This window comes from Carlito syrichta, unplaced genomic scaffold (genome assembly GCF_000164805.1).
Source record: "Carlito syrichta isolate Samal-C Ts95f unplaced genomic scaffold, Tarsius_syrichta-2.0.1 Scaffold251499, whole genome shotgun sequence".
NCBI lineage: Eukaryota > Metazoa > Chordata > Mammalia > Primates > Tarsiidae > Carlito > Carlito syrichta.
In genome coordinates, this window is record NW_007195595.1 from 176,227 (window position 1) to 203,824 (window position 27,598).

The window sequence follows — 27,598 nt, forward strand, 5'->3', positions numbered from 1 at the left end:
TTGATTCTTAAGGTTATAAGGCTCCCAGTGAAAAAATGTAATGGTGTTCACATCGCAGACTGAACTCAGTTTTGAATACTGTCAATCTGGACAATTTCTTAAATTTAGCTTAAGATAGCTGCAAAGTGAACAATGCTTCTAAGACATGAAGAGGTGAGGAACTTTAATCAATAATAACAATAGAAACCCGATCATTTATTATCTGGGACTCTTAGAGGTCAATAGGCATTAACTTAAAAATACTACAACTTCATGTTTTAGATGCTGGAAACATAATTCAATATTTCACAAAGCTATGTTAAATTAACGCCACTTTAGACAATTCAAGAACACAATGACAAAGTTCATTTAAGGTGACAATTTTGCTATTGTGTTACTGTTCCCACAGGATATCATCTCTTCTCAATTTCACTTGAAGATTATGAACTCGTGGATGAAAGTTCCTGTTTTTCTGAAAAGGGTTAGTTTCAGTCAGACATTTTCTGGGGCTATTTTTAATGTTCTTTGATCCTTTAGGGTTGCTATCTTCTCGTTGAATACCTGAAGCTTCACTCAGTTCAAAGTTTTGAACTTTTTGCTGCAGTTTACAGACCTGGAGAGAGAAAAATCTAACATTTTAGTCAAAAATATATGCCATAACAGTCAGATTGGATTCATGGTTTCAAGATTGCATTACATTAAAAAGTTCAATTCAGTAAGTTTTTATTTCTTGAACACCCATTACATGCCTAACTCTGTGCTAATCAGGTAGAAATATAATGAATAAAAACAGCCCATGCTTTCAAAGGGCATATTGTTTTTATCAGAAAAGCATATATGTCACAACTAGAGAATACTGCAAGCCAGGATGACTTGGAATAAGGATAAAAAAGTGTATATGTGAGAATGTCAAGTAGGATAAGATCAATACGGTCTGGAGAAGTTGAGGGAAAGTTTGTATGGAAGATGAAACTTGTACAAACTGGAGAATGGAGAGGAGAGAGAAGGACCTTTCAGGTGATATTAAGAGCAAAGTGAAGAACTAGTTCTAGGAATAAGCATGGAGTTTATAGTCTGTATACGTATACTATATATATAGGGGTGGCAAAAAATGTATACACATTTTAAGAGATTTTATCTATGTCTAACTTTTTGAAGTTGAATTGAATTATGGTAGCAATGTGTGACATGACATCCACTCAACTGTGCTTCCACCATTTTCTTTGACTGTCCTGCCTGTCTCATGGTGATGCTAGAGTTCATTTGATTAATGCCATCTTTTGGGTGAATGTCATACTTAAAATGTGTATACATTTTTTGGGCACCATATATATATATAATCTTAAAAGTATTCCTGAATGTAAACTACTACTGAATGTCAGTTAGAAAAAAAAGTCAAGGGAATAACTTTATTTCCTTGAGGAGTATATGTAATAGTGGGGACAGATAGAATTAAACAAAAAAAATTCCCATCCACTGGCCAAAACCTATTTCTTCAAAGTCCAACCCATTACTTAGTCTATTTCACTTATGCATACATCTAATTTGTAGAGCTGGTCGAGAGTTTGGGTGAGTGCCTAGTTCTCTGTTTGGGTAACAGACCATTTTTATTACAGAATTAACTGTATCATGATAAAATGCTTGAACATGCATACTGTTATAGTTTTTATGGGTATAAATCATGCTTTTTAAATCATGCTTTTATAAACATACTATAGTATGTATAGATTGCCTAAGTTTTAAACATATGATTATTCTTCAATTCTTTCTAAATTTCTCCTATGCAATTTCAAGAAAGTGTACAACTTTTATAATCTTCACTCCAAAACAATCATACAAAAATTTTTACTTAAGTATAGCATTAAAAGCCAGTGAAGTGAAAATATGCATTTTAAATGTTTCATTTCTTTCTTTCTTTCCCTAAGAAGAATAAAGGCAATAACGTTCTGCATCTTTTATTACTTTCCTAGAAGAGGCAGAGGCTTATTTGCAAGTTTAGTAAGTCATTAACACAAATGATGATTACATCCATAGACAGCTGGCTACATGGTGTGACCGGAGGGTTCCTGGTGACGGGGTGAAAGGGTTCCTGGAAAGACTCCTGCCCTCTATTAATACTGCTCAAAGTTCAACCTATGGACTCACTGTCGTGGAATCACATATTATATTGCATGATTCTTATATTAAAATATTAAAACTGTGATGCCATTCTTAATCATCAAGACTTCACATACAAGTGCAGAGTTCCCCTCACCACCCTGTCCTACTCACACTACAGCTAGTAAAGGTCCCCAGAAAATAGAACACAGCACAGCTTGTTTTGGGAAAGGCCGCAGTGCTCTAAGGACTAGTACACTACTTGGGAAGGTAGATATATGTCTGGTATTCCATTAGAGACCTGCCCCATAAGGGCATCATCAGGGTATTAGAGGAGAGGAAGACACGAGAAAAGAACACTGAAAGGGGAACTGAAGGACTGCTAAGGCAAATCTAGCCAACCTTACCATTTCCCAAGAGCCATTTCTGAAGACATAGCTAAACTATTTTGCTCATTTAAAAACTATTAGCTTGGAGAGTTATGTAGGAGATCTGTGTTATTCCAGTAGGACAGATGGCTCTATTCAGTCTCTTTTCACTAAATCTTACATATAGACCTCAAATTTAGAATGTCATACAGAGATATAACACTGCATCCAGATATATCATCTTTTTATTAAAACCTTTTACTAAAATCTTCTTACACTGTCTTGATGCTTCTTCAGTTTGGAGATCTGTTCTCCTTTAATTTCCATTTTCTTGACTAAATGCTCTAGTTCACATTCGATGTCGTCACAGACGGAATGACTTTCAGTTCCCTTCATTTGTTCCAGGAGTTCTTGGTACTCCCTATGAAACAACAGTAAATATCAAACACTGTTAGTTTATAGTACACATCTTTATCATAATTATACAATTTTCTGTTTCTTCATAAATTTCAGTCAGAGTTAAACATTAGTCTTCAAAAACAGTCTCTTTCTTTAGGATTGTCTAATTAAATCTATGGTAAACATAACTAGGTTTTTATGATTCAAGATTTAATACATTTAGAAATATCTTAGGCTGTTAAGCAACTTAAAAAAATCTGAATTCTTGATGTTCATAGCTATATGTAGTAAAATGTTCTGATATCTTTAACTGGAGGCATGATAGGGATCTCTTCTTTTTCTTTTTTTTGAGTCACAGTCTCACTCTGTTGCCCAGGCTGGAGTGCAGTGGCATGCTCACGGCCACTGCAACCTTGACCTGCTGGACTTGGGTGATCTCTCCATCTCAGCCTTCCAAGTAGATGGAACTACAGGCGTGTGCCAGCACACCCAGCTAATTTTTTGATTTATTATAGAGACGGGATCTCGCCAAGTTGCCCAGGCTGGTATTGAACCCATGGGCTTAGGCAATCCTCTTGCCCTCGCCTCCCAAAGTGCTGGGATTATAGGCGTGAGTCACCATGCCTGGCTGGCTCTCTTCTTTAAGAACTATGGATGCTTCAAAATTTTTAAGGCAAAGCAGCCAGAGTCTAAAACAAGGAATTAAATTCTGACTTGTCTAATGAAATCACTCATTTAGCTAAAAGATTCTAAAACACCAAAGGAAAGCCTTATAAAAGCTTTTTGTGAGTTGTAATCTAAGGTCACCAGACCTTGTATGTTAGGATGACAGTCATATTTGTCTATCAGTCAGAAATTCCTTGGATTGAAAAAGTGATAATTACACAAAATCAAGATGTTAACTAGTACCTATAAATACAATGAGAAATCAGTGACAATAGATTTGTCCAAATGGCCAAGTAAGGTCTTTAAAAATTTATATGTGGTAGTGTTGCTAGAATCGAGAAGAAAAAATGATGTCTACCCTGCTACTTCCCCTGAATAAAATTAAAATACTCACATATGCATTTGGTCCAACTCATCTTGCATTGCTATCAGAAGTTCAGACAAGTTGTCACAAATGGAAATGGGCTTTCTTGTGTCAGGAGGCCCACGCCACGAAGCTGTGCTGGGAGGCCTGTAGCGACATCGAGGCTTGGCCACTCGAGAAGACTTCTGAAGGGCATGTGGCCCACTGTGCTGCAGCATCTGCAGAAGGCTGTGTATGCTTGCATTCACAGAACAGCTTGCACTGGCAGACTTAGGGGAAAAGAAATGGCAGAGAACAATTTTAAATGACGTATGGTATTAAATAGCACATAAAATAAAGCAGGAGTTTTTCTGAATGACTATTTTCCTATATTTCCTCTCACCTTTTCAGCCACAAAAGGCAGTGCATCCCACTTTGAATAATTTTGCTGAGGTGGTCCTCTCTTTAAACACTTAGTTTTCTAGACATTGATAAGGAAAAAAAGTAAACAAAAAATTATTTTAAAAGACATTTATAAGAACAACTTTCAAAACTCAACAGTAAACCAACAATACAATTTGAAAATGGGCAAAAGACATGAACAAAAATTTCAGTGAAGAAGACACAGAGATGGCAAATAAAATGAAAGTATTCAATATCATTAGCTATCAGGGAGATGCAAGTTAAAATTACAATGAATTCCTACACAACACCAAATATTGGCAAGGATGCAGAAAAACTGGCCTACTAGCATATTGCTGGTGGAACTATAAATTGGAACAGACATTCTGGAAGAGAGTTTGTCAGTTTCTTGTAAAACTAAACTTATCATATAACCCAATTGCTCTCTTGGGTATTTATTCAAGAAAAATGAAAACTTATGTGCATACAAAAACCTGTACAAAACTGTTCATAGCAGCTTATTTGTAATAGCCAAAAACTGGGAACAAGCCAAATATCCCTCCACAGATAAATGACTAAAGTGTGGTACATCCATAACACAGAGTATCTTACAGAAATAAAAAGAATGCCAATGCATGCAACAACTTGGATGGACCCCCCAAGGGAAAAAAAAAAGCCAATCCCAAAAAGTTATATACTGTGTAATTCCATTTCTATAACATTCTTGAGACAACAAAATAGAAAGATAGTGAATAGATCAGAGGTTGCTGGGGGTTGCCGAAAGAGCATGAGAGTTGCATGAAGGAGTGGTAGAACAGTTCTGTATCTTGATGGTTGTGGTGGTTACAAGAATATACACATGTGGTGAAACTACACAAAACTCTCATACTGCTGTCAGTTACCATCTAGAATGACAGCTCTAATCACGACTTCTCAGAAGACTTCAATGGTCCCCCCACTGTTTGTAAAATTAAAGTTCAAACCCTTTACGTGGCATTCAAGGTCAGCCATGATCTCAGCCCAAGCTGTATTTTCAATTTGAACTTTCACTGTGACCTATCTCTCCCCGACTACTGGTCTAGTACCTATAGGTCCCTGGAAAACCCAACACTTTCCTCAGACTGTAGGACATCTCTCCTTATCTCAGTCTGTCAATATTTACTAATTCCCCAATATCCTTTAATACTGCTTCTTTACCCTTCACATATTCCTTTGTCTACACAGCACCCCAAGCCTTTGTTGATACCTCTATAAAGCTTTTATAGGCTTTGTCCTATGTTTGCTTCTCCGCTTCTCATATATTCCTGTCTTATTTGCCTCTTTATCACCTAGTCCTAGAGATATATTAGTCTACATGTGTCAAGATGTTTCTGTTGAATGAACTATGTCCAGGATTTGGAGAAGCTGAGAGAGGAGTAGGTCTCTCACGAGGCTTCTGAAAGCTGTCTTGCCTTCAGCAACATCAGTGCTGCTTCCATCTTTAAAGGGAGACATTATTTGCAGACCCTATGAACTTGGGATTTGAACTAAGTACTTTTATAAAGTGAGTTTCTGTTAATTATGCACTTCTCATGTAAGAACTACTATCTTTCGTTCATTTATTTTACCTTCTCTTTGTACCTTCACAATTTTTACAGTGAACAGATAAACTAAAAAAACTTCCACTAACTCATTGGAGAAAGGATGCCACAAAACATGAATATAAGGCAATATTTGTTCCACATGAAAATTACTTACAGTGATTTTCTACATGGCTTTGTAGCTTTCAATCTCATTGTACAGACAAGGCCCAACACAAATATTTAAGAAAGGAAATAAGCAAAAAAGCCAATATAAAGTTGCACTGGGAAAATATTTTCCATTATTGTAGTATGAAATTTATTTGATTTTACTTTATTTTATATTTCTTTGAGTCAAGGTCTCACTCTGTTGCCCAGGCTGGAGTACAGTGGCACAATCATGGCTCACTGCAGCCTTGACCTCCTGGGTTCAGGATATCCTTCTGCCTCAGCTTCCCAAGTAGCTGTGACTACAGGTGTACAACACCATGCCCAGCCAAGTTTTTGAAGAGATGAGGTCTCACTATGTTTCCCAGGCTGCCCTTGAACTGTCCAGCAGGTACAGTGGTTCATGCCTGTAATCCCAGCACTTTGAGAGACTAAGGCAGAAAGATAATTTGAGGCCAGGAGTTCAAGATTAGCCTGGGCAACATAGCAAGACCCTATCTCCAAATAAAATTAATTAATTAAAAAAAAATTTTCTGTTTTCCCAAAAATCATCGCTTGTCATACATTATCACATGTCTTTTATTTTATATCACTTCAAATCCTTTCTGGAAATAGGTAGGTATAAACATTAAAAGAGTGAATAAATAAGTATTAGTAAAGAAGAAAGCATTGTTTGGGAAAAAGTTTAATATGCATACCTTTGAAGATTTCTTCTTTTCCTTAGAGTTTTTTAGATTTGAAACTGAAGACATTAATATTCTATTGATTTCAAGTCCAGTTTGAAGCTATAAAGTTGAAAAAAAAATGTATACAATTGATTGTAACATGCTTCTTCAAAAACATTATAATGAGAGATTAATTTTCAGTTAGTTTATAAATACAAAAATAGTTTTGGATGATTAAAAAAACCCCAATTCTTTTTGCATGTGTGAAAGTCACAAAGTCTACTGGTAATTACAGTAATTTTCTGCTTATAAAAGAATAACTTATTTAATATTTATATAACAATCAAACTGAAAAAAATCTATCTTAAGAGTTCTTTCAGCCGGGCATGGTGGCTCATGCCTGTAATCCCAGCACTTTGGGAGGCTGAGGCAGCAAGATTACCCAAGTCCGGGAGTTCAAGGCCAGCCTAAGCAACTTGGTGAGACCTCCTCTCCACAATAAATCAAAAAGGTTAGCCAGGCATGGTGACGCATGCCTGTAGTTCCAGCTACTTGGAAGACTGAGCAGAAGGATCGCCTGAGCTCAGCAGATGGAGGCTGCATTGGTTGTGTCACTGCACTCCAGCCTGGGTGACAGAATGAGACTCCGACTCAAAAAACAATACCAAACAAGAGTTCTTTCAACTGAGAATACATGTATTTGTCAGAATTTCAAAAGACTAAAAGACCCCTTGGCAATATGTCTAATTATATGCAAATAGTGGCTGACTGACAATTTCATTATAGCAAAAAGAAACAAAGCTAACCATCTAAGGAAGTCGAAATTAATATTTAGAACATAGGTTTCAGGTAAAGAAAATGAAGTATATTAAAAGATACATGGTTTACTGTGATAAGTTATATCATGCTCTATTTACCTCAGAAGCTTTGTCTTGAAATAGCTTACGCTGATGTTCTTCTTCCTTAAGTTTTTCCTCTAAATGTTTAATCTTGTCCTGAAAGAGAATAAAAAACTGGAGTCATATAAAAACTAGAGCCAAATATCCTTTGTTCCTTTTCCAAATAGAGTACTAGGGTTTTTAAGAGCTTAGAAAGGAAAAAAACAAACAGCCCTATTAAAAACATGGGCAGAGGACATGAATAGACACTTCTCAAAAGAAGACATACGAGTAGACAACAGTTACGTGAAAAAATGCTCAGCCTCACAAACCAACAGAGAAATGAAAATCAAAATCACACTGAGATACCACTTTATCGAAGTAAGGATGGCCATCATTAATAAATGAAAAAAAAACAACCAATAGATGCTGACACAGGTGTGGAGCAAAGGGGACACTTCTACACTGTTGGTAAAAGTGTAAACTAGTCCAACCTCTATGGAAAATAGTGTGGCAACTTCTAAGGAACTAGAAACTGACTTTCTATACGATCCAGCAATCCTCCTCCTGGGAATTTACCTGGTAGAACCCAAATCATTCTACAAAAAAGACACCTGCACACACATTTATTGCCACACTATTCACAATAGCAAAAACATGGAACCTGCCTATCGAAAGTGGCTTGATAAAGGAAATGTCATACATATACATGATGGAATATCACACAGCCATAAAGAAGGAAAAAATGGACTCCACAGCAAACTGGATGAAGTTGGAGACCAACATACTAAGTGGACTATCACAGATAGAACATGAATACCACATGTTGTCATTCATAAATGGGCCCTGAATATTAGCATAAGGGAGGGATAGGCATTTGCTGGGTAATGTTAGAGGAGGGAGGAAGGAATGAGGAGGCACATAACAACACAAAGGTGCCTGGTCCTATACCAGGGGGAGTGAGGGCCAGTTGGAGGCCCAAACTTCACCCGCATGCAGCCTACTTGTGTAGTTAATCCTTACTTGTACCCCACATCTCTATTTAAAATATATATGTGTGTGTCTGTCTGTCTATCTATCTATCTATCTATTTATATATATAAAATATGGTCCTTGTACTTAAGAACTTATACAGGTTGAATATTCCATTTCTAAAATGCTTGCAACCACAAGTATTGTGGATTTTGGAATATTTTCATTACTGATTCAGTACCCCAACCCCATATTCAAAATCCAAAATGCTCCAATGAACATTTTCTCTGACCATCACATCAGTATTCAAAAAGTTTCAAATTTTAGAGCATTTCAGATTTTAGATTTTCGGGTTAGGAATATCCAACTTGTAGTGTGCATAGAGAAACAAGAGTAATATTCATGAAACAATAAAACAACAAAGTCATAAATATTATTTGACATGGACCATGTAGACACACATATAACCATATACATGTAAGTTAAATAGTACATCTTATATCTGTGGTGTGGTTCAGTAAAGGAGGATAGTACTATTTCAAAGGGAGGACTTGAGTGTTGGAGAGTTCAAGGAAGGCTTCCTGGAGGAAGGAGGACTTTGAGAAAATCCTATAACATAGAAAGGATTTGGGTAGAAAAAGGAGGAAGGGGGATCTGGGATAGGCTTAATTTGACTGCAAGTAGTAAAAGACAATCTTTTCAATGTTCTTTGGATAAATTATCTGACAAATTAAAATGTCCAGTCATATTGGAAGAAATCAAGATTATAATTTCACATGAAAAGACAAGCTCATTCATGCTATACCAGAACACATTAACCTTTCATCTCTATAGGTAGGAATTCATATCTTGATTACTAAAAGTTGTAATAAATGAAGCTTTATAAATCTAAGATTTATTGTATATTCACATACAATACTAACTATACTTAACACTAAAGATTTATTCCTGGCATCATCACTTCAGAGAAACAAATAGAAGCTTACCTCAGCAGTTTTCTGAGTTGTTGTAAGTCTAAAACACTCTTTTTCTAAGACATCAAGCTTTTCAAGCTTTGCATGCAGCTTCATCTGATCCTGTTCTTTTTCCCTTTGAAGCTGGGCCTACAAAAGATAAAAACAAAACCTCAATTTGGCAAGTGCTACCAATGGATCAATGATATTAAAATTTCTGAGAATTCAAAACATCATATATATGTCACAAGAAACATTTACATACATGCACATACTTTAGGATGCTTACAAACAAAAAACCAGAAAATCAAATACTTATTTTAAGGAGCGAATCCAATGTGCAAAAAAGATGTGTTATATTAGCCTCAACGGAACAAACTCTTCTGTGCATCTTTATATAACAGTTCTACTAAGGAAAGCATCATTAACAAAACCTATACTAAATAAAAAGTGTTATTTACAAGGTGACCTGACCTACCCATTGACTTATCCTCTCTCTAACTCTAACACAGAAAAATAGCTATCAGCTGGGTGCAGTGGCTTGCACCTGTAATCCCAGCACTCTGGGAGGCAAGAGGACTGCCAGAGTCTAGTGGTTTGAGGCCAGCCTAGGCAACTTGGTGAGATCTCATCTCTATAATAAATTAAAAAAATTAGCCGGGCGTGGTGGTGCACGCCTGTGGTTCCAGCTACCTGGAAGGCCGAGGCAGAAGGATCACCTGAACCCAGTAGTTCGAGGTTGTGGTGGCCGTAAGCATGCCACTGCACTCCAGGCTGGGCAACAGAGTGAGTCTCCGACTCAAAAAAAAAAAAAAGAAAAACAGCTATCAGAGGAGTAAAGCATCAAGAGAACATGGAGAAACGGAAAGTTATACATATACATAAGCACATCTGCATGCAGTTTGGTAAAGGTACTTATCAATACCACAATAATGCACGATATTAATAACAGGGGCAAGAACTCTCTGTACTATCTGCTGAACTTTCTATAAACATAAATGGCTCTAAAAGTTGAAGTCTATTAATTAAAGCAAAACACCAACAAACAGAGTCTTGGTGGCCTGTGATTTAATATTTGATTGGAGTTCCAGAAGGAGAGGAGAGGGAGAAGGGACAGAATAATCATTTGAAAGATAATGGCTTAAAATTATTACAAATTTAATATAAAATACTAACAGATTCAAGAATCTCAAAAAATTCAAGCAGAATAAATATAAGACCACACTTAGGAATATCATTATCAAATTGCTGAAAACCAGTAATAAAGAAAAAATCTTAAAAGCAGCCTGAGAAGTGATGACACATTATATACAGAAAATAAAAATAAGAATTCTTATTAGAAACTATGAAATCCAGAAAACAACTGAAACAAAATTTTTAATGTGCTGAAAGAAAAAAGCTGTCAATTAAAATTCTATATTCAGTGAAAATATCTTTCACAAATGACTCTGAAATAGACTTTTCCAGATAAATAAATGCTAAGAGAATTCTTTTCAGGCTGAAATAAATGATTAGATGAAAAATCAAATCTACACAAAAAATGAAAAGCACTGGAAAGGGTAAACTGTGAATAAATATGTACACTTCCTTGTTTCTAAATCTTATTTCAAGGATAGTTGACCATTTAAAACAAAAATAAGCCAGGCTTGGTGGCTCAGCCTGTAATCCCGTGCCTTGGGAGGCTGAGGTAAGTGGATTGCCTGAGCCCACGGGTTCGAGACCTGCAACTTGGTGAGACTTCATCTCTACAATAAATCAAAAAAATTAGCCGGGTATGGTAGCGCATGCCTGTAGTTCCAGCTACTTGGAAGGCTGAGGCGGAAGGATCGCTGGAGCCCAGCAGGTCGAGGCTGTGGTGGCTGGGAGCACCCACTGCACTCCAGTCTGGGCGACAGAGTGAGACTCCAACTCAAAAAAATAAAAATTAAAATAAAAAAATAAAATAAACCAAAAATAATACTGGGCCAGGAATGGAGGCTCACACTTATAATTCCAACACTTTGGGAGACTGAGGCAGGAAGACAGCTTAAGGCCAGAAGTTTGAGCCCAACCTGGGCAATATGAGACCTTGTCACTACAAGACATTCAAAAATTAGCTGACGTGGTGATGCACACCTGTAGTCCTAGATACTCAGAAGGCTGAGGAAAGAGGATCACTTGGGCCCAGAAAGTTGAGCCTGCAGTGAGTCATGACTGCACCACCGCCCTCCAGTCTGGGAGACAGAGCAAGACCTTTTCTCCAATAATAAATAATAAGAAGAATAAAATTTTATGGCTGGGTAATATACCATCTCACAGCAACTTGGATGATCTTAGAGTCTATAATACTTGGTGATGTATCACAGAAACAAAGAATTGAGTACCATATGTTCTCACACAGAAGTGAACCCTGAACAATTATCATAATACTATAAGAAAGGGATTGGCAGGAGTGGGAAACTGCCGGGGGCTGGGGGAGGAGGCCCTTCATCAGTAAGGGTAGCTGATCTCAAACCAGGTGAAGTGCGGACCAAAGTGAGGCCCAAACTTTAGCTGTACAATGACCCCATTTGTATACCTAACCCTGAATTGTATCCTACACCTTTAAAATAAAAATAACAAAAAAGAATAATAAAACTGTGGATTTTATAACATATGTAGAAGTAAAATGAATAAAAACTATAGCACAAAGAAGGATAAGCAGAAGCATACTGTAGTAAGGCGTTTACATTACATGTAAAATATTTTAATACCAATTTCATGGCACACTGTGGTGAGTTAAGAGTACATATTCTACACCCTAGAGCATAAGGAAGAGGAGAAGGAAAAGGAGGACCAGGAAGAAAAGGAGAATACAATAGGATTTTAAAAGAAATCACCAGAGAAGTTAGAAAATATTTTGAACTGAATGATAATAAAAATACAAAAAAATCCAAATCTGTGGGATGCAGGAAAAGCAACATTTAGAGGAAAACTGATAGCCTGAACTACAAAATGTAGTATTAAAAAGGAAAGAATAAAAGGCTTATAATCAATAAACTAAGAGTCCAACAAAGAAAACTAGGGGTAAAACAGAGCAAAGTAAGCCTTATGTAAGCAGAAAAAAGAAAATAATAAAAGCGGAATCAGTGAAATAAAAAATGAACAAAACACTTAAAAAAATGAAAAACAAAAGTTGTTTCTATTTTAAAAAATTGATAAGTTATAAAGTTATAGGTAGACTCATACTTTTTTAAAAAGCAAAACCAAAAATTAACAATATCAGGAATGAAAGAAGGGACATCACTAAAAATACAAGAAAAATCAGAAAATCCAAGTAGTCCTATATCTGTTAAATAAATTGAATTCATAATTTAAAAATCTTCCACAAAGAAAACTTCAATCCCAGATGGTTTGCATTAAATGCTGAATTCTATCAAATGCTGAAAGGAAAAATAATACTAATCTTACACAAGGATTTTTAGAAAGTAGAAGGAATCTTCCCAACTAATTATATGAGGTCAGAAAAACCATGACACCAAAACCAGACATTATCAGAAAATCACACAAGATCCCTCTTGTTACAAAAACACTTCAGTAAAATATCAGCAAATTAAATCAAGTCATGCAGGAAAAGAATAATACATTAAGATTAATTGGTGATCTTCTACACTAAGAATGTAAAGTTGGTTAACATTTGAAAATCAATCAATGTAATTGATCATGTTAAGAGAAAAAAGGAAAAATCATAGGAACCTCTCAATAAATGCAGAAAAAGCAACAGACAAGTTGCTTTCTCAACAAATTTAGAAGGTAATTTCCACAACTTGATAAAGGGCAGCTATGAAAAAAACCTATGGCTAATATTATACTTAATAGTGAAAGACTGATAGCTTTACCCCAAAGATCAGGAACAAAGCAAGGATGTCAGTTCTTACCACTTCTAGTAAACATTAGCTGTAGTAGCCAGTGCAGTAAAGTGAGAAAAAGAAATAAGAGCTGTAAAGATTGGGGAAAAAAGAATAAAACTGTTATTATTCATGAATAACATAACTGTATAGGTAAAACATTCTGTAAATATGAAAACTACTAAAATGAATAAATAAATGTAGCAAGGCCCCAAGATATAAAGTCACATGAAAATCAACTATATTTTGTATACCAGTAGCAGACAAAAAATAAAAAATCCAACCCTATTCACAATAACATAAAAAAAAATAAAATGTTTGGAGCTAAATTTGACAAAATGTGCAAGACCTCTCATTAAAAACTACAGACCATTGTGAAGAGAAACTAAAGATGACAAATAAAGGGAGAGATATACCATGTTAATGGATTGAGATCAAAATTTTTGAGATGTCAATTTTTCTCTCTGTAATCTACAGATTTAACAAAATTTCAATTAAAATTCCAGCAAAACTGGGTATAGTAGCTCATGCCTAGAATCCCAGCACTTTGGAAAGTGGAGGTGAGAGGGGTTCAAGATCAGCCCGGGCAACTTGGTGAGACATCTACCAAATCAAAAAAGTAGCTGGGGATGGTGGCATATGCTTGTAGTTCCAGCTACTTGGAAAGCTAAGACAGAAGGATTGCCTTAGCCCAGCAGATCAAGGCTGCAGTAGCCATGAGCATGTCACTGCACTCCAGTCTGGGCAACACAGTGAGACCCCAACTCAAAAAAAAGAAAAAAAAAATTCCAGCAGACTTATTTGTAGAAATTGCCATGCTGTTTATAAAAATTCTATAGAAGTGCAATAATCTTTAAGAGGAACAGTGGAAAGATGTTACTTGATTTCAGGACTTATTATAAGGTCACATGGTGTTGGTATAAGATTAAGCTAACATATAATATAGAATCCCAGAAATAGACCCTACTTATACAGTCAATTGATGACTAACAAAGACGTCAAAACATTTCAGTGGGAAAAAGGAAAAGTCTTTTAAGCAATTGGTGGTGAAACAACTGAACATTCACATGAAAAAAAATTTAACTTTGAACACATTCTCTCAGCACACAAAAATTAATTCCAGATGGATCACAGCCATAAATAAAAAATAAAAAATAAAAGCTTCTATAAGGAAATAATTTAGAAAACAGGTTAGTAGTTTCTTATAAAGTTAAATGTATACCTATGCTACACTATGGCTCAGCAATTCTATTCCTAGATATTTATTCAAGGGAAATTAAAATAACCAAAAAGATTTGTGTAAGAATGTTCACAGCAGCTTTATCCACAATACTAGAAACAAGCCAAATGTCCATCAACAAGAAAATGGATAACATAAAATGTGGTACATCTATATAAAGAAATTTTTCTATACAGCAATAAAAAGGAATGAACTGCTGACATAGACAACATGGTTGAATCTCAAAAACTTAATGCTGAGCAAAAGAAGCAGACACAAAAATACATATTCTCTACGATCCAATTTATATGATATTCTAGAACACGCAAAATTAAGGTAAAATTAATCAGAACACTAGTTGTCTTATTAGGGAAAAGGCAGCAAATAACTTGAAAGAGTCATGAGAGGTATAGGATAATGGAAATGTTCTCTTATTTGATGGGGTGTATATTACAAAGGGAATATGGATTTACACACAGTGAAATGCACAGATCTTAAGTGTACAGAGCATACCTCAAAATTTTTTTTAAAAACTGTTAAAAGTCACTAATTTACAATATTTAACTAGAAAAGGAATTTTTAGGTAATTTGAAATGTGAATGTTGAACTTTAAGAGATAAAGTAGTAGCTTTTCTAGTTGTATCTTTACACCTAGAATTGTAAGGTTTACATTTTTTTCCAATTTGGTAGATGCCAGGTAGTATCTTGTTGTGCTTTTATTTTGCATTTCCCTGATTACTAATGAGATTGATCATATTTTCTATAAATGTATGGCCATTTGTAATTTCTGTTATCCTGCAATGTGCCACTTCATAACTTTTGCCCATTTTTCTTTGGTTTTGTTACTTTTTAGGTCTTGTTTAAGAAATTCCTCTCCAAAAAGGTAATGAAAAATTTTTTTTCCCCCAAGTTGGCGTCTCACTTTGTCACCCAGGCTGGAGTGCAGTGGCACACTCACGGCCACCACAGCCTCAACCTGCTGGGCTCACATAATCCATCCACCTCAGTCTTTCAAGTAGCTAGAACTACAGGCACATGCCACCACGCCTGGCTAATTTTTGTGATTTGCTGTAGAGATGAGGTCTTGCCAAGTTGTCGGCTGGTCTCGAACCCGCAGACTCAGGCAATCCACTCACCTCGGCCTCCCAAAGTGCTGGGATTATAGGTTGAGCCACTGAGCCTGGCCAGGTAATGAAGATATTATTCTACACTTGCTTCTGAAAGTTTCAAAGTTTTGCCTTTTATATTTAAAGCCTTTAATCCATCTGGAGTTGATTTTTGTGTATAGTGTGAGGTAAAGATTCAATTTCATTTTTTTCTCACATAGACAATCAATTTTCCCAGAACCATTTATTGGACAGTCTACCTTTTATTCAATGGTCTGCAATAGAATCTCTGTCCTATACTGAGTGTCCATGACTGAGTTAACTTCTGACTATATTTTATTCCTTTATTCTAGTTCTCTATCCAAACGAATACCATATTACCTCAATTTTGATAGCATTATAACTTGATTCAATATCTAGTAGAGAATGACCCTCATCTTACTCTTCTTCAGAATAGTTTGGTTGTTCTTGGACCTTGCTTTTCCACATACATTTTAGAATCAATCTCTCTACCTGTTACATACTTGCCCCAACAAAATCCAGTATTGACTGGTATTTCACTCTTTCCCAAGACAATGCAAGGATGTTAGAACACTTTAAATTACATTTACTCCTTCCCAACTTACAAGCTATTGTTCTGATGAATTTTAGTCCTTTGTATATCTTTAAACCACATAAAGCATTATTATTGTTGGTTTATATCATCTTTTTTGCTCTTTATTTCTTCCTGCATCTCTGACCTTCCTCCAAAGATCATTTTCCTTCTGTGTGACCAATGTCCTTTAGGGTTCCCTTTGGAGTGGACCTACCAGTAAAAAATCATCTCAGTCTTTTTTATCCCTAAGATGTCTTTATTTCACCTTTATTTCTGAAGAAAATTTTCCCCATAGATCATTCCAGATCAGAAGTTATTTTCTTTCAATACCTTAATTCTATCAGTGCTTTGTCTTTGGATTTAGCACTTTCAGTTGAGAAGTCAACTATCATTTTCATTTGTTGCCCCTTTCAATGTAATCTTTTTCTAGCTACTTTTAAGATTTTTTGTTTTAGTCTTAATTTTATGATGAAGTATCTATGTATAGCCTTCCTTATATTTATCCTGCTTTGGTTTTATAGGGCTTCTTAAATCTGTGGTATAATTTTACTTTTTAAATCAATTTTAGAGAATTCTCAGCTTTATCTTGTGCAATATTGCTTCTGCCCATTATCCTTCTCCTTTCCTTTTGAAACTCCAATTATACCTAAGTTAGACCTGCTCACTCTAACAGTATGCCTCTTTCTCTGTTTTCTGAATTTACCATCATCTTGTCACTTCAATGATCTGTACAGTTTCTCCTTCTAGTTCTAATTCTTTCTTCTAATGAGCTGTTAGATCCAGCCATTTAGTTCTAAATTTCAGTTGCTGTATTTTTTTCAGTTCTATAGTTCTATAATTTTTATTTGGTTCTTTCTCAAATATGCTTTGTCATTTTATGGTTTCCAATGCAGTACCAAAAATTTCAATCTCGTCTTTATCTTCTTGCTTATAGGAAGCATAATCAAGTAATAAATAAGGGAAATTAAAACATACAAAATGATTTGTACAAGAATGTTCACAGCAGCTTTATTAGCATCTGTTAGGGCTTTTACCTAGTTGGAGCTAATGTGTGAGAATGTCTACATAGTTCTATTATGTATACTTCTTGTTAATAGTGTTTTATCTTTTTTGGCCTAGTTATTTTGATTAAAAGTTGCTCACTAGGCTGGGCGTGGTGGCTCAGCCTGTAATCCTAGTACTTTGGGATGCCGAAGCGAGAGGATTTGCCTGAGCCTGGGAGTTCAAGACCAGCCTGGGCAACTTGGTGAGACCTCATCTCTACAATAAGTCACAAAAACTAGCCGGGCGTAGTGGCATGTGTCTGTAGTTCCAGCTACTTGGAGGGCTGAGGTGGAAGGATCACCTGTGATCACCTGTGAGCGTGCTACTGCGCTCCAGCCTGGGCAAGAGTGAGACACCAAACTCAAAAAAAAAAAAAAAGTTGCTCACTGTGTTTAAAATGTTTGTAGAAATAATTTAAAGACCATGGAAACATTAGTAATACAGTGTTACTTTAATCTAATTTCAGGGGCTTAGGTTTCTCTAGGCTACCTTGATAACCTGGAGAAAGGCTGTAAGTCTAGGTTGTGTTTCTTCTTGTGCACTCTAACAAAGTACTCAGACACAAGAAATTTACTAGTCTTCTTACTTTGATAGGCCCTAGGCTCTAATTTTAATTTCCTTAGCCCCAGAAGGATGGCTGTCAAAGGCATTATTTAGCCTCTCAGGAATCAGAAATGTTCTCAGAAGGAAGGAACATAAAATGTCAGGACAAACTCTCTAGACTTTAAGTTGGCACACAGAAAATTGGTGACTTTTCAACACCTTATTAGTTACTCTAATGCCTTTGTGATTTTTTCTTTTCTTTTTTTTTAATACTCTGTGCAGTTATTCTCTGCAGAAGGGTTGGTCCAAATGACCTAGTTTGTTATTCCTGTAAGCGGAAATCTACTACAGACAGCTTTATATCCTACTTTAATTAAGACTCCAATATAACAATTTCCCCATATTAAATATTCTTCAAAAACATATTAAGTCATCTAATCACTCCTTATAGAAAATATGCTCACCTGCTGTTCTAGAATCATATTCTTTTCTCGCTCCACATTGAGAACCATTCTTTTTGTATATTCTAGTTGCTTCTCTAGAAGAGTACAACGAGACTGGGCTGAGCTTAACTGTATACTTATATCTATAAAAAAGACAATAACAATGAGTTAATTCATTGATTATCACACAGAGCAGAGATCTGGTTATCACGAGAAATGTATTCTGTAAATTCAATCAAGTGCTAAAAGTTCAAGGTCTCTTTTGGCTCTAAGTATTGACTCTCCCAGAGTTATGAACATAAGTTGTGTGACTGTCTCATTAATTGTATATAGCTGTCTCTCCCTAAAAATCTAGATGGCGTACTTCGGAAAGGGGAGAAAGTCAGTGATATGTGGAATGATAAGTACCCTGGTTGTTTCTGAGAAACAACAACATCTGGAAAAACAGAAAGCAAAGTTTCTTACCTATCAGTATATTTCTTCTCTTTCAGGAAACTCAGGGACATGCATTCTACCACTTCCATTTTATCTGTTCTTGACTACTGGCAACACAATTAATGCCATAGGGGTAAGCAACCTATTTCAAAGCCTTTAACTTTCTACTTTCCGCAGCTCTTTCTTCTACTTTTGTTCAGTTACCTCAGAAATCCTTCCCCCCCCTCCACTTCTTCATTCTATTTGTAAGTTGAAACACAAACTTAAACCCTATTTATAAGGGTGAGTACAGTGCTACAAAGAAAAAGAAAGCCATAAGTTTTGAAGTAAAATTACATAAGGACTTATGTTTTAAATTTCTGAAACTCAGCTAGGTGTGGTGGTTCATGTCTGTAATCCCAGAACTTTGGGAGGCGAAGATGAGACGACTGCCTGAGTCCAGGAGTTTGAGACCAGCCTGGGCAACATGGTGAGATCTCATCTCTATAATAAATAAAAAAAATTAGCTGGGCATGGTGGCATGCACCTGTGGTTCCAGCCACTTGGATGGCTAAAGGAAGGATTGCCTGAGCCCAGTAGGTTGAGACTGCAGTGGCCATGAGTGTGCCACTGCACTCCAGCCTGGGTGACTGTGAGACTCCATCTCAAAAGAATAAAAAAAAATCTGAAACTCTTGTGTCTTGATATTCTTTCCATAATTCCCTCAGAAACTTCCACCTATCTGCCTATTTTCTTTAATTAATCTTGTTTTCCTCTCATGTTAAATAAAATTCTTATTCATTTTTACTGTTTTTGTATTGTTTAATTACTTGTGTTGCTTTATATTTCAATATGTAAAATTTAGTGTTAACTGAAAATATAAAGCATTTTGATTATATAAACTTGATTTTGTTGGTTATTCTGAAAAATACTCTAATTTCTAAATAGAATTTGTTTAAAAATGTAATTTTCCTTTTAATTCCCAGAATTTATGAACTGATATAACCACTAAATACAACAGAGGTAAGTTCAGAGCTACATCCTTTCCCACAAATATTGTAATGTCTGAGAACAAGGCCACAATGTTGGAATGTATATTAGAAAAAAGATACTTGAGTAAATCTGCTTAGACTGGGTTTATTATTTTCCAATTGTAAACTTTGGTAACCCCTTGTTTCTGAGAACTGTTGCATTTCTTACCTTTTTTCTGCTTTATCAGTTCCTGGTGTGCCAGATTTCTCTCATTTGTTTCATTCTCCAAGGCCTTTTTGTATTGGGCCGCTTCTCTGGAAAGAATGTTCAGGTTATCTTCAGCTTGTGTTCTCTCTAGCTCTAAACGATGAATCTTTTCCTGAAGAGTTTTTAAGGCTAAAATAAGAGCTGTTGAAAGAGAAACTAGTTGATGTTTTCAGCAAAAGTTTCTAAAAACTTTCAATCATAGTAATGTTAAAAAATGAGCGGACTTTTGTTAGTAAGCCAGAAAAATATATAAGTAATGTGTATTCATCACGAAAATGTAAAATAATGACTAACACTCTAAAGAGGAACAAATTTTCTCTAACAAATCTTATAAAAACAATATATTGGCCAGGCTTGGTGGCTCAGCCTGTAATCCCAGCTCTTTGGGAGGTCGAGGCAAGTGGATTGCCTGAGCCCGCGAGTTCGAGACCGGCCTGGGCAACTTGGCAAGACCTCTTCTACACAGTAAATCAAAAATTAACTGGGCGTGGTAGCACACGCCTATAGTTCCGGCTACTTGGAAGGCTGAGGCAGAAGGATCACCAGTGCCCAGCAGGTTGATGCTGGGATGGCCGTGAGCAAGCCACTGTACTCCAGTCTGGGCAATGGAGTGAGACTCTTAAGAAAAAAAAAAAAAAAATCTATGGTTGTATATAGTGATTTCTAGTATTGAGAAAGCTAATAATCACAATTTAATAAAATAAATATTTTCAAATGAAAAGACTTAAAGAAGATAATGTACACTCTGAGGCATAAGAGCCTGAGTATGAATAGAGAAAATTAAAATACAGTATCTACTACTTAACATGGTAATTTAGGTTTAAAGCTAAAGATTCTTCTCAGTTATTGACGTGTTACTCTAACAATAAACATTTACTGTTTAACTTTGTCCAAGATGTTGCATTAAGAATCAGGACATATGAGGTAGAACAGTTTCTTTCACTGGAAAAAAATGATAGCCTAATAGTTTACCTGGTGGCAGGCTTGAAATATTATCAATAATACACATGTACTACTGTGATTTTTATTAGAGTATGTTAATACCACCAACATTCAGGTAAGTTCAGAGTTTTAACTTGCATACAGTTTATATCAAATTAGAGAGATGTTTGCGAGAAATTATCATTTGGTTTTTACAAATGAGATAAAGAAATTATATTTATTACTCTTTATATGGTTCTTGTAGCTGGCTCATTAATTTGGATATTATTTCTTATGCCACAAAGCTAGTTTATTTACATGGCAACCATTATTACAGAATATTGAAAATCAAGGTGATAATCAGTATTTCAGATAGCAATTTGTATGGCATGTCTGGAATCATGAATATTTTCCCAATTCACTTTTAAGATCTTCCTAAGCTTATATTTTAAAAGCTACCATACTAGCCTTTTGTAGTGACTCTGATATATGGCTTCCTAAAGAAATTTCAGAGAAAATCTTAGATATATGCAATTTCTGAATCTAATCCTTGAATACGACACAATTCCACTTAATTCACTAGCATTCTGATCATCTAGTTTAAGATTCCAAATCTAACCTTTTATTATTAAAAGAGTATTTTTCTGTTTTCTAATGATTTTTTTAATGATAAACCTGTGATATGTGTCCAGCTGGTTATATTAATCTTCATTTTATGGCTGAAGGAGCCAAATCAACAAATGTTAAGTAAGTTTGCTACGTGCACAGGTACTCTTATCAACAGAATCAAAATCAGCAGCTTTATTAAGATTAAATATACAATCATATCGTTTTCTACATAAAAATGAAAAGTCTTCAATAGTATACTTTGTACCATTCCTCTAATTTTATATGATATTTACCGTGGTTATTTGGGCTATGAATCATTTTAGGAGCGGTAACTTCTAAGTTCACAGGGTGGTGACTCTGAGATGTTTCATTCTGGGTGACTGATGGAACAAACACTCTTTCTGGAGGTTTAAGATAGCTTCCTACTACACTGTGCATTAATTCAGAATCCATTACCTGTAGGAAACAAAGTAATGATATAGCATGGCATCTTTCCTATTTGAAAGAAATACGAAAATTCAGGTAAAACTTTAACCTAAATAACCCTAAACTATGGAGTTGTATCTTTGTGAACTTAATTACAAATTGAACTATAATAAGCTCAGCATTAAAAGAAAAATGACTATTTTTAATCTTTTAAAAATTATTTTAGTTTTGGGGGGGTAAAAAATGACTACTGTGCGAATAGTATGGACACTTCTGGTTGATTTTCAATAATCATTTACTCTGGATTAAGCATGACATGAGTGAGGTGAATTCATTGGTTTCTCAGTTGCTTATAAGTTGCATGTATCTACTACAGTCTGAGCATCTCTTGATAAACACTGTGACTCTAGAGCTCAAAGAAAAATGCATATTCTAAAAGACAATAGAGTTTGTAAACAGCCAATAATATAATCAGATTTTCTAACAGTGACTATTGTACTTCAATATACTGACTTCCTAAGGGATTTTCAAAGATAATTTTAGATATATAAAACTTCTGAATAAGACACATCTCTGCTTAATGCACTAGCATTTTAATCATCTATTTAATCACCTAGTTTAGGAAGGCTTCAAATCTGAAGACAGTAGTCTTACTTTATTAGTCTGTTTTGCTTTTGTTTGTAGGAGAACACTTTTAACCATTTTAGCATTTTTAACCATTTTAGTAAATTTTTTGTTTAATTTTTCCAAGTCATTTTCTTTTCCTTTCTGCAATGAAAATATTTTAGAAATGTATTCTGCTAGTCGGACTCGGTGGCTCAGCCTGTAATTCCGCGCTTTGGGAGGCTGAGGTGAGTGGATTGCCTAAGCCGGCAGGTTCGAGAACCACATGGGCAACTTGGCAAGACCTCATCTCTACAATAAATAAATAAATAAATCAGCCGGGCATGGTAGCGTGTGCCTGTAATTCTGGCTACACAGAAGGCTGAGGCGGAAGGATCACTGGAGCACAGTGGGTCGAGGCTGCAGTGGCCGGGAGCAGCCATTGCACTCCAGTCTGGGTGACAGAGTGTGACTCCAACTCAAAAAAAAAAAAAAAAATAGTGAGAAATGTATTCTGCTTAATATAATCTAATCAATGTTAACTAAATTAACTCCTAATCAGACTGGAAGAAATAAGGTAATAACAGTTCACAAAGACAAAAAACAAACAGAAAAAAAAACTTAACTGGCACAATTTTAAGAAGTGTGCTTTAAAATGTAAATCCAATAACTATATTATAAAATTAGCCTATTTTGATTTTTTAGAATGCCACATTTTCTGTGACTTCAGTAACTTCCCAATTCACAAGGCAAAGGCAGACACTCCGAACCATGATTTTCTGGAAGGGCAGAGGACCCACTTCACTTCTGAGGATTTTCTACTTTAGCCATTGTCCTGATTTGTTATCTTCCGGGACATTCTGACTGGTCTAAATTAGAGGTTATACAGCCTAAATTAGAGGTTATACAGCCTAAGAAGGTCTAAAATACTTGATGCTTTTTTTTTCCTTAGAAGTCACCATATTTTGCTATTCTTACTAGCACTAGCTACCTTGGACCTGTCTGCTTCCCATGGGACATGACATCTAAGCTGCTGTGCCCTCAAAAAACAAGAGTTCAAAATTAATCACAACTGGCTCACTATGAAGTGGAGGTAGGACCCTAAAGTACATAAGTTCTAAAGATGGTTGTAGATTTTCAGAGAGGTGGATAGCTGAAGTCCCAGAAACACTGGAGATACTGAAGATATCTGACTTAGTTTTCAACTCCTGGTCGGTTTCACCAATAATGGAAATAATTAAATTTTGCCATTAGTCAGTAAACACTGAAATCTATGGGGGGGAGACTGCTTCCTCTGACCCAAATATATTATTATTTTACAAACTAGATTTTGTGTTAATTAAAAAACAGGGTCAAGGCTGGATGCTGTGGCTCATGCCTGTCATCCTAGCACTTTGGGAGGTCAAGGAGGGAAGATCACTGGATCCCAGGAGTTTGAGACAAGTCTGGGCAACATTGTGAGATCCTGTCTCTATAAAAAAATAAAAAATTAGCTGGACATGGTGGCATGCACTTGTAGTCCCAGGTACTTGGGAGGTTGAGGCAGAAGGATTGCCTGAGCCCAGGAGGTCAAAGTTGGGGTGAGCCGTGATCATGCCACTGACCTCCAGTCTGGGCAGCAGAGTGAGATGCTGACTCAAAAAACAAAAAATTGGTTCAAATGAGGTTTTTAATGTGTATGAAATAATGACTACTTAGAAGATTATTGATAAGTTAAAAATTAAACTAAGTTTACTTAAATGTGTGGGCATATTAAGGTAGGCATAAGCAGAGTAACGATCCACTGTTAAGCAAAAAAAAAGAAAGAAAGAAAATGGTAAAAAAAAAAAAAAAAAAATAAGAGAAGCCACACTATGCTTTGATTAGCACTCAGGGGTCCTCAACATAATGGGGTCCCAGCTTACAATTTAGTCTTGTGCTGTAAACAAGTGTGTGAGCCCACTAGAGACTTCTTTACATAAAGACCTGAGGCATCCTGGGAGAAAAACTCATTCTGAAGGAAGATGAAATAAAAAGTTTGACCCAAAATCTGAGCCCTATACAGTTGAGAAGGGGAGGAGTGACTGAGTATGGCGGCGATCATTCTAACTCATCTTGTCCCAGGGACTCATAAGTGGATCCTAAGAAGAGAGAGGTCTATAAGTAAAAAGTGAGACAGGCTTATTTCTGTCATCCCAGCTACAAAGGAGACTGAGGTAGGAGGACCGCTTGAGCTCAGGAGTTCAAGGCTGCATACCAGCCTGGGCAACAGAGTGAAACCCTGCCTCTAAAGAAAATTTTTCTTTTTAAAGTAAAAACTGAGAAATGTTTCACCAATATTTCTATAAAATATTGAGGCACTGGCTTCTCTGCTTTGTATAAGATGTTATATTCTAATGAAGAAAGAAGTTGTCTGAGACAAGTTTTTAAAATATATTTTTCATTTTTATGAATTAAAAAAAATCTCCCTGATCAATTTCAAGTGTCTTATTCCATTATTGTACTGCCAACCCTCTTTTAAAATTTCTCTAAACATTTAATTTAATTTTTTTTTATTTTTAACATATTTTTTATTTTAAAATTGTGGGGTACAGTTAAGGGTTAGGTATACAAATATGCATCATTCAGGCAACCATGTTGATAAGGGGTGTCCCTTTGTCTCCAGACAGATACTGACTACCATTAATCCCACCTCCCTTCCCCTCCCTGCCCCTCCCCACAGTTTCCCGCCACTGTCAATCCTTTTCTTATGTTATTACGATAGATGTTCAAGGTCCACTTATGAGTGAGAACATGTGATACTCAGATCTCTGTTTCTGTGAGAGGTCACTCAGTATTATAAACTCTAGTTCTAACCAGGTTGCTGCAAAATTCATGATTTTGTTCTTTTTTACGGCTGTGTAGTATTCCACCGTGTATATGTACCACATTTTTAAAATCCAGTCCTCTTTCGATGGACAGTATGGTTGGTTCCAGATTCTTGCTATTGTGAACAATGCTGAGATAAACATACATGTGCAGGTATCTTTTTTATAGACTGATTTGAGTTCTTCAGGGTATATTCCCAGGAGGGGGATTGCCAGGTCATATGGGAGGTCGATATTTAGAGCTTTTAGGAATCACCACGCTGCTTTCCACAGAGGTTGCACTAGTTTACACTCCCACCAACAGTGTAGAAGTGTTGTTCTCTTTTCACCACATCCTCCCAGCATCTGTTATTTTTTGTTATTGATAATGGCCATTCTGACTGGAGTTAGGTGGTATCTCAGTGTAATTTTAATTTGCATCTCCTTGATGATTAGTGAGGTTGAACATTTCTTCATGTGTCTGTTGGCTGCTCATATGTCTTCTTTTGGGAAGTGTCTGTTCATATCTTTTGCTCACTTTGTAACAGGGTTGTTTGTTTTTTTTCTTTTCAGCACATCTGAGTTCCTTGTAGATCCAAGATGTTAGGCCTTTGTCAGACATGGAGTTGGCAAATACTTTTTCCCAGTCTGTGGGCTGTCTCCCTGCTCTCTTGATGGTTCCTTTGGCTTTGCAGAAGCTTGTCAGTTTAATGAGGTCCCACTTGTCTATCTTGTCTCTTATGGCCCATGCATTTCAGGTTTTGATCAGGAATTAGATGCCCGTTCCAATTTCCATAAGGGTGTGTCCTGCATTTTCTAAGGTTCTTATGGTTTGAGGTTTTACATTTAGGTTTCTGATCCATTTAGAGTTAATTTTTGTGTATGGTGATAGGTAGGGGTCCTGTTCCAATCTTCTGCATGTGGTCAGCCAGTTTTCCCAGCACATTTACTGAATAGGTTTTCCTCTCTCCAGTGGTAGGTGGTAGAGGCTTTGTTGAAGATGAGTTGGTTGAGAAATTGAAGTTTTGCTTCTGGAATCTCAATTCTATTCCATTGGTCTATATACCTGTTCCTGTACCAATACCAAGCTGTTTTGATTATTGTAGCTTTATAGTAAAGTTTAGAGTCTGGTAATGTGATACCTCCTGCTTTCTTTAAACATTTTAAACATTCTTATTTTTAAATTCTGTATCTGATAATTTTAGAAATCACAGTCTTTGCTGACTCTTGTTCAAAATGGCTATTTAATCACAAATTTAGAATTCTGATTTTAAGTCACATTTCTTAGAATTTTAACTGTGGAAGTTCTTCAAAGCCAGTGTTTAAAAAGCACTTTTTTTTTCTTTTCCAGAGAAGATTTCTATTTGTTTTTGCTAGATTCCTGGGATACCTCAAACCCAAAGCACCGTTAAACTAAACTTTTAGGTTGAGATTTTTTGGGGCAAAGTGAATTCCAACTCCAAACCTACATGAGCCTGGGATTGTGATGAGGATTTTTCAGGAAAGATTCTTTTTGTTTTCTCCAGTCAAAGCCAAGGATGAGACAGGCAGTGGCATTCTGAAGAGCAGGTTATTTTCCTAAATTTTCCACAGGAGAGATTTCAACCTTTGGGGTTCCCAGCAGTGTCCAAATGTATTACTCTAAATGACAAGACTCAGACTACTTCTTCCATTTCATGCAAATAGGACTGCTTTGGACCCCAGGACCATGAAAGACCAGAAGGTACCCACAAGGGTCAAAGGGGCTCGAGGGCTCTTTTATTGGATTTTCTCATTGTTTACAGCCTCATATTTTCTTCTTATTTTGCTGCTAACTCAGCCAAACTTTAAAAAACATTTTTAAATTAAAAAACTTTAAAAGTGGGGACCAAAGGGAGGCCTGAACTTTACCTGTATGATGTCCACTTGTATACCTAAACCTGAATTGTACCCCACATCTTTAAAATAATAATAATAATAAATTAACTGATAGCTTGAAAAATTTTTTTTGACATTTTATCCAGCACTTTTTCAATGTGTTGTTTACCAGCAGAAATTTATCTGAACATCTAATCTGCCGTATTGCTCAAAACAACATACTGAAAATAGCTTTAGAAATATTTTAGGGATACTAACTACTCTAGACAAACCCATTTTATTTGTACACACAGAATATTTGCGCTTCAAAAAGGAAAAAGGGTTAATATCTTTCCATTCCAATTACAGTTCTCAAAGGTACTCACACTGTAAAGTTTGTTCTTCATTCGCAGTAAGTGACTATTATCTGGTTAGTCATGAACTAAAGAGAGAGTTCACT

The 27,598-nt window shown here is 35.9% G+C and overlaps 1 protein-coding gene across 1 annotated transcript; it reads right to left on the minus strand.

Moving 5' to 3' along the window:
- Window positions 1-27,598, minus strand: CEP57L1 (centrosomal protein 57 like 1). Its single transcript, XM_021709524.1, has 11 exons — window positions 27,525-27,598; window positions 21,742-21,904; window positions 19,880-20,059; window positions 18,287-18,408; window positions 9,483-9,599; window positions 7,564-7,641; window positions 6,680-6,766; window positions 4,256-4,333; window positions 3,904-4,142; window positions 2,721-2,865; window positions 1-592 (listed from the first exon to the last, which is right to left on the minus strand). Exons 1-11 carry the CDS (start codon window positions 27,543-27,545, stop codon window positions 374-376), a joined length of 1,449 nt encoding a protein of 482 aa, XP_021565199.1. The 5' UTR covers window positions 27,546-27,598; the 3' UTR covers window positions 1-373.

Excerpts from the sequence above, each read along its gene's own strand:
- CEP57L1 (XM_021709524.1), bottom strand. The coding sequence starts at position 27,545 with ATGAAGAACAAACTTTACAGT. Across the intron at positions 20,060-21,741 it reads TCATAGCCCAAATAACCACG|CTCTTATTTTAGCCTTAAAA; the intron begins GTAAATATCATA and ends CTCTTTCAACAG. Across the intron at positions 9,600-18,286 it reads ATATGATTCTAGAACAGCAG|GCCCAGCTTCAAAGGGAAAA; the intron begins GTGAGCATATTT and ends TATCTTTTGTAG.